Source organism: Vitis riparia, chromosome 7 (assembly GCF_004353265.1).
Source record: "Vitis riparia cultivar Riparia Gloire de Montpellier isolate 1030 chromosome 7, EGFV_Vit.rip_1.0, whole genome shotgun sequence".
Classification (NCBI taxonomy): Eukaryota; Viridiplantae; Streptophyta; class Magnoliopsida; order Vitales; family Vitaceae; genus Vitis; species Vitis riparia.
In genome coordinates this window covers 16,170,065-16,177,854 of record NC_048437.1, presented here as the reverse complement: position 1 = coordinate 16,177,854, position 7,790 = coordinate 16,170,065, and the positions used below count along the sequence as shown (strand labels likewise).

Sequence of the window (7,790 nt, the reverse complement as noted above, 5' to 3'; positions counted from 1 at the left end):
TGCTCTAAAAAACAAACTTTAAGTTTTGTTTGGATACATTTTTTAATTTTTGTTTTTCCAAAATGGGAACTTTTATGTAAAAAGTAGAAACTCTTTTATAAATAGTATAAAATTAATTTATGTTGTTAAAAATTGTTTTAAATTATTTTAAAATTAGAATACTAATTTTTTTATCAATTAAATTTTAAAAATGATTATAATTTTAATGTAAAATTTTAAGAGTTTTTATAATTTATTTGGAAATTAGTATTATTTTTTATTTTTAAAATAAAAAATATGAAGTATATTTAAACCGACAGTTAGGATTTTATTTTATATTTAATAATTATTTATAATATTAAAATTCATAAAAACAAAAGTCAACTCATGCAAGTTGCAATCAAAACAACCTATGAAACTTTTTTATTATTTTTATTTTTATTTCCAGGAAGGAAGAAGAGGCGTTTTGGGAAGTGAAAAGGTTTGCCCTGGTTCTGTAATACGCACCCTTTAACTCTCCACAGTCCATCAAATCCCCTCTCTCCCCTCTCCCCTCTCCCCCGACTCCAAGCTTTCCCCCGCCATATTCTATTTTACATTCTTTGACTTTTTCTTCGTTCATCTTTCTATTGGGTTTGGATTAGGGTTAGGGTTAGGGTTACGTTTAGGGTTAGGGTTGGGGATTTTGCTCTTCTTCACCCCTCCCCAAGAATGTATGCTGATCGGGTGGAGGCAGGAGCCAAGAGGTCTGTATACGAACGCCTCAACGGAAACTCCTTAGACGATTCTGGCCGCAGGCGTCAGTTCACTGGCAAGAGGTTCGTTTTCTCTCTTTTTTTTTCTTTTCTGTTTGTTTCCTCCCAAAATAGTAAGCTCTTTCCCGAGAAAAGCAATTGGATTGTAGTTTTTTCCGTGTAAATATTCCATTGTAAAATTGAAGCATAAAGGAAGTTATTTTTATTTTTATTTGTTTATTTTTGTTTCGTTAACAAATTTTCTGGAAACTCTTTTTCTGGGGAAACAAATGGGATTTTCCGCGAATAGGTTTTCCTCTTTTCCAGTTTTGCCTTCTGATTTGTGATTTAATTGTATTTGGCTTCGTTTGGATTGTAACTATCTACATGAGTGTGTGATTGGCCTGACAGTAGTTGCTTTTGTTAATTGGTTATGGCGGTTTTTCACTTAGATTTTGCACTGGATTGTGTGATTGAGCTTGAGTCCGGAAATAAGGTTTTCAAAGGTTTATCTTTTATATCAGTACCTATGGCCCAGTGCTTCCATTCGTCTATACCAATTCAAGCTCATTATGGAGTTATGTCACATCAGGTAGGGAGTGTAGTTGATGGAACTTTTTGTCTTGTGAGCAAAGTCGTAGTGCGTCCTAATCTCGTGTTGATTTCCTATTAACAATTTTTTTTAACATGATTTCTATAATATTACCATGTTCCACGGCTGTAAAGCCAGATTAATTTTCCATTTAAATGAAAATCTTGCATAATTACTTCAAAGTGAAAGAAAAATCAAAAGCTAGTATGTTGTAGGGTTGGGGCAGTGACTTATCAAAAGGCTATTAAGGATTATGCCTTGAGGCCTGCCTCAAGATGAGGAGGCTATGCAAATCGTAGCCTATGTTGCATGGGTTTGAGTATGAGTGTCAGATGCAAGTATGTTTCTTAATGAAATTTTTTAAGTTAGAATTCCAAAACATAATTCACAGCCGTAATCCTAAATTTGAAAGATAAAAATTTAGGATTCAATGCTCTTTTTCAAGCTGAAAATATGAAAAATTAACGAATTAATCTCAATAATGGAACACATATTTTATCACAAATTTATAAATTTGAAGATGAACCACATAAAAACCAGTGAGCTATTAATGAAACCTAATTAAAAATTTTTGTTACATTTTCTCAGTAACCAAGTATAATTAGAAACATTAAGTACTATCCAATTACCAATTGCCTAACTAATTCATAATTTATTTTTATATAATTTTTTATTCTTGTAATAAATTTGGTATTTTAGGATATTTGGAAATATGTTAAATTACAATTTGTTTTTAAATTTTTAGTTCTCAAATATTGTTATGATAATCATATAAATTAACAAGAAACATGGTAATTAATTTTATAGATGTTTTTCACAAGTAAAAAATAAATAGTTTTGATACTATACAACATTCAGAAATTAATAAAAATAAACATAGCACTTAACAATATTCATGCATCAATAAAAAACAAACGACCTAAATGCCTAATAACAATTAGCAGTATTCAGATTTTTGTCAAATTCAGGTTTATTCTGATTTCAGATAAAAAACAAACCCTAACTTTAAGCCATTTATAAGTTAAGAGTATAGGTAGCTACTAATTAACTCTTTAATTGGAGAGGGAATAAAAGACATTGAGAGAACAAATAAAGGAGTTGCTGGCCAGTGTAATGGTTGAGCTCTTATATAATCATTATCTTACCATTGATGGATAAAGGAAAAGACCATTGCAATTGATGGATGAAAAAGAAGAATGGGTGGATATTAACACTAATGGGGAGGACAATAGAGCAATTAGGTATGACTATAATTCATTGGAGGATCTGACTAATTATAGTGATGGTAGTGCAAAAGATTATTTGATAAAGCCATGAGAGAGTATGATTTTAGAAGAAAATAATGAACTAGATAATAAACTATTGACAATGATAAACAGTTAATATGATTATTATGAATTGAATGATTTTCTTATTATTCAATTTTCACATAATTTTAGTAGTAATTTTTTGACTTCTTGAGGTTTTTTCTTTTTCTTTTGGGGCGCCGTGGGGGTGGGGGTGGGTGTTGAGGCATCTTGAAGCAGTTTGGGACTTTACTTATCTTCTTTGTGGGCCTTTTTTAGTGAAGCTTTTGCTGGCATCCCTTTGAGCCTCATTCTGCTAGATTGGAATCTAATTTGGAGAACCATGAGGTTGACTAAGGAAACACTTTCTAAATGGCTACCACCACCAATAGGTTTTGTTAGACTAAATTTTGATGGGTGGTCTTTGGGCAGCCCAGGGCAACTAGGGTTAGAGGATTGATTAGAGACCACTTTGGCACAGTCATAAGAGCTTTCTCTAAACCATCAGGTCAAGGAAGTTTTATTCCTTTTGAAAGATTGTTGCATACACAATGGTGTATTTTGTGTAGGAGAAATTAGGAATCTGCATACCATCTATTTGATGCTTCCAGTGGTGATATGGGATTGTGGTTTGTACTTTTGCTTGTCTGATGTTATTTGGGTCCTACCTTGCTCAATGAGTTATCTGCTATCTTGTTCGCATGAAAAGTTAATTGGGAAGAGGAGGAAGATACATGGACCTGCCCCTTTTTGCAAGTCTTAGCCCATCTTGAAGGGATGCCATAAAAGAATGTTTTACAAATTAGATGTTTTGGTCTTGAAATTAAATAATATTATATTGATGCTACATCTCTGTCTGCTTTTGTCAACAAGGACTTTGTGGATATAAGAGCTTCTCTATTTAGATTTCATTGATAGCATGTACCCTGCTAGAAGTTGATGTTTTGGTCGTTGTGGGTTAACTCTCTCCTTTCGGTTTCCTTTGGTTGTAAATTTTATGTTTCATATTCACATGGGTCACACCAACATTTGGCATGTTTTAGTTAACCATCTCTCCTATGGGTTTCTTTTGATTGTAAATTGTGTGCTTCATGTGCACTTGGGTCACAACAACCTTTGGCATGTTTTAGTTGATTATCCTTCCTTTATTATGAAGGGGAAAAAAAAGGAAGGAAGACAACACATTCATTTATCAGTGAACATCCTAATTTCTTGGAGAGTTCTCCACATGTTTTAAACACCATATCAATTATTATTCTGAATTTGAAGTTAAATGAAGCCATTATGGGATTCTTTGAAATTTATAAACTTCAAAGTGTATCGCGCATTAGAAAGAAAGTGCTATAAGATCCAAGTGCTTGCACCTTACCGTCAGTTTGTTTACTTGGTTAGTTTGAATGGTTGAGGGGTCCTAATTCATTAAGAGGCGAAATCTGTTTAAATAACTCATCATTTCTCTGCAGGCAGAGGCAAGATGATGACAAGTGGGAGCATGATCTTTATGAGGATGGTGAAACTCAGATTTCAAGTACAGATTGATTGTTTTGTAATTATATGCAACCAGATATTGCTGTTTTTATTTTACATGAAACTAGATCACCTTTATATGTTTTTAATGTGTTAATGGCATGTGAAGATCGGAAAGTTGGTGCTAGAGATCTTCGTTTGAAGCTTCAAAAGAAGGTTGGCCAACAAGTGCCTCTAAGTGGAAAGGGATCTCTTTCAGGAGGTGTGCGAGATCTACGTGAAAAGCTGTCTGGCACAATGCATTCACAACCAGTGAACAATGATCCACCAAAAGCAAAACCTGCTATGGAGGCTGGTAAACCTACTCGGAAAAATGTCGCAGCTGAAGCTCCTGTGTCAGGAACCAAAAAAGTTGCCAGCCAAGTTCCTAGAAATAAAACTCAGCAGAAGGCATGGATTTTTTTTTTTTTTTTTTTGTACCATTTTGTGCCCTTACCTTTTATTACTGCTATATGGATCTAAGATTTAGGTTATGTATCAATGCATGCTTAGCTGATGGATCTGGAAACATTCTGGTGTTCTTTTTTCTCTTTGCTCAATAAAACTGTAAATGCAATTTTATTATTATTTTAAATTATAAAAAAGAATGACAGGATGCTTTGACTATGGTATAGGCAATATTTGGAACACAGTTCCTTATATTGCTCTATTCAAACACCTTTTTTTTTTAATGTAAATATATTGAGAACAAAGAACCTTTTTCTTGTTTTGCTTGCCTTTTCCTTTGTGCAATGGGGAGTTTCATAAATGGGTTGGAATACTGAAAACTAACCCTGTCATTCCACTTAAAACTTGAAAAAAAAAAAAAGCTGGATCTCCCATATAAACAGAGTCTCTCTCTGTCTCCCCCCCTCCCTCCCTACATCTCTTTTCAGTAACTGTGGGCCTCCTGTTGCTAATGACATTATATAAATATATATATGTATATATATTTATGTTATTCTTTTGCTCTATTGTCTGGAAATGCATATTTGTTACCATAAAATTTTAGCTATTGTGAAGTGATCAGAATTTGAAAATTAGAGATTGGAAGTTGATGAAGGTATAATGTTTGTAAATGCCTTCCATTGTTCTCTTTGCTACTTTGAGATTGTTGGTTACTTAGCATATCTCATCCCAATACCCTACATATATCAGTTACTGTTCATCATGATGGGGTTGAGCCCTCTCATAGTCAGCTAATCATAGTCATTTGGAGGGGTGGATATGAAGGGTACTCTTACTATATTAACTGCTTATCCTTAGCTAGGAAAAAAAATGAGAATGGAGTGATTACTTAATTTGTGATTGATTTTCTTATTTCCATTTCTTGCATATCTTGTGCAGGCTGATACATCAGTAGATGGTTTTTTGCAGTCTCTGGGTCTTGAAAAATATCTGATTACATTTCAAGCAGAGGAAGTATGTTGTTTTTATACTTGCATTGATTGTGGTTAATGCTATTCTTGTGTTCTTAGTTTCAATCAGTGCCTGCAGTCATTACCTTACTATTTTGATGCACTTATTTTGGCAGGTCGATATGACTGCTCTAATACACATGACTGATGAGGACCTCAAGGCTATGGGAATACCAATGGTAAATTCTTAGCCATCATACATGGTTTTTATGTTTCAGTCCTTTTCTGTAGCAATATTTAGTACCTCATTTGATGTTTAAGGATTTAAAGGATTGTCCTGCCTAGATATATGTTACAATACTAATTTGTTGATTACTTTATGTGCTATTGCTTATGCCTGCCACTTTTTATGCCTAGCAACAGGCATGTTCTCACACATGCACATCTTGTGTTTTTCTCAGTCCCCCTTGAACACACATTTCTCCACTTGATTGACCCTCTACTTTCTCTTCCCATTCTCAACTTGCTTCCTTATTTGGCAAAAGGGACATTGAATTTTCTAGTATTATTTTCATAATTTTGTCCTAATAGTTCCATAGCTTTCCTTAATTTATCAATTACAGCTATGGTAGTGGTCTAGATTCCTCTGTTTTCACAAATTTCTGGTGTGTAAGTTTCATATGGCATGGCTAGATAATCTTAGTTGATTTCCTTTCTTGGAACCTGGTGATGGTGGGGGTGTAAGTCCCTGAATGCATTTCTACTCCAATATTATATATTCTTGTTGTCCATCAGAAAAAAAAAAAGAATAGAAAGAAACCAATTTTTCTACCTTTTGGAGTTTCTTTCTCTTGGTTATTTCAACTCAAGTTATCAACCCTACAAAAATGGGAGGTAGTGTAGTGCACCATGATAACCAAATCTGTTTAGATGATGATTCACATTTCTATGTAACTTTAGTAAGTTCTGATAAAAAAAAAATGTAACTCTAGTAAGGGACAGCTTGGCAGCTTCTTCATGTATGTGTCTTTGGGTGTTATGTCGAGGGTGCAAGCCCATTCTATGTTGATAGGTTTTTTAATGTTCATTTAGGATTAGAAACAGTTTGTACATTTGTGGGCCTTGCTCTCTTTCCTTTTGTGGAACTCAAGTTTCAACATAAGCTTCTTGTCATCATGACCTCTCATCCATTTTCCTTTTTCCATCCTAATCTTTGACGGGAGGCTATCCTTGTTTCAGGGTCCGAGGAAGAAGATACTTCTGGCATTGGAATCTAAAGCCTGACTTATGGGAGTGGAGCTGGTTCTTTTTTCCTGTTTACTTGGACATCAGCCATTTTCTTGGTGCTGCTGCACTCCGGAAATCATTAGGCCTGTGTGAGACCTGATATGGAGCTGGTGTGACCTTTTTACATGTATCATCCTCCTCTCTTCTTTGATTTTTCAGTTGTATTGCTGGAAGCGGCTTCAATGAGCTTGTTACTGATAATATTAAAACAATAGAAGATTTTTAGCTTGAGGCAGACAGAGGTAGAAGAATCTTTAATTTAAAGAAATTGGTGCTTTCTTATATCAAAGTTACTTTTGTTTTGATGTCGACTTCTGAGAGCAAAAAGGCTTATTTTATATTTTCATTTTATAACTCAAACCCACCGAGGGCGTGGAGGGAGGGTGTGTTTTCATGTTGTAGCATTGGGTATATACTGTGCTGGCTGCCATTGGTATTCATTTGAGAGATTGTACTTGAAGAGTATTATTTATGTATCTAATGGCTAAGAACTCAAAGGTGAGGGAGCAAATATCAAACTTTGCTTTCTCAGTCTGTTGAAGATCCAAATGAAGCCTTGATAAAATGCTTAGGATCTCACTGTCCATGAATCTTGTCCCCAAATATTTATACAAAATGGCATGGTGAGGCTTTCTTCATTATGTCAAGCAACTTTGAAGCTCCACCATGGGCATTATTAAGCACAAATTTTACATTGTGCTTCAATTACTTCACTTCCTACCAGTGTGGCTTGCTAAGTTAAAAGGGGTTGGTTAACTGAATTCTGTGAGAAATTAATATTTCATAGAACCGAATATTGGAAGTGATTATGGCTTACCTCAAATCTTCCATTTTCTAATGAAACAGCAGTGTCACATGTCCAGAGAAAAAAAGATAAAAATGTTGTCGACAATACGATTCGTCCATAACCTTATTTAGGGATGTCAACAATAGAAGTCACCTACATGAATTTCCCACACCCACCTCACCCATTTAATTTAAGTTTTTTTCACACTTGTTTAATTATATTAGAAATAAATATAATCTATAAATAAATAAATTTTATAAA

At 34.1% G+C, this 7,790-nt stretch overlaps 1 protein-coding gene across 1 annotated transcript; it reads left to right on the top strand.

Moving 5' to 3' along the window:
* The first annotated feature begins 432 nt into the window (after window positions 1-432).
* On the top strand, window positions 433-7,053 carry LOC117919173 (ankyrin repeat and SAM domain-containing protein 6). Its single transcript, XM_034836288.1, has 6 exons — window positions 433-797; window positions 4,055-4,119; window positions 4,228-4,508; window positions 5,445-5,519; window positions 5,632-5,694; window positions 6,695-7,053. The coding sequence occupies exons 1-6, from the start codon at window positions 691-693 to the stop codon at window positions 6,737-6,739; spliced, it is 636 nt and encodes a 211-aa protein (XP_034692179.1). The 5' UTR covers window positions 433-690; the 3' UTR covers window positions 6,740-7,053.
* The last annotated feature ends 737 nt before the right edge of the window (window positions 7,054-7,790 follow it).

Bases quoted from the DNA above. Each gene is read 5' to 3' on its own strand.
- LOC117919173 (XM_034836288.1), top strand. From the start codon at position 691: ATGTATGCTGATCGGGTGGAGGCAGGAGCCAAGAGGTCTGTATACGAA. The intron at 798-4,054 runs GTTCGTTTTCTC...ATTTCTCTGCAG, and splicing joins CGTCAGTTCACTGGCAAGAG to GCAGAGGCAAGATGATGACA. The intron at 4,120-4,227 runs GTACAGATTGAT...TGGCATGTGAAG, and splicing joins TGGTGAAACTCAGATTTCAA to ATCGGAAAGTTGGTGCTAGA.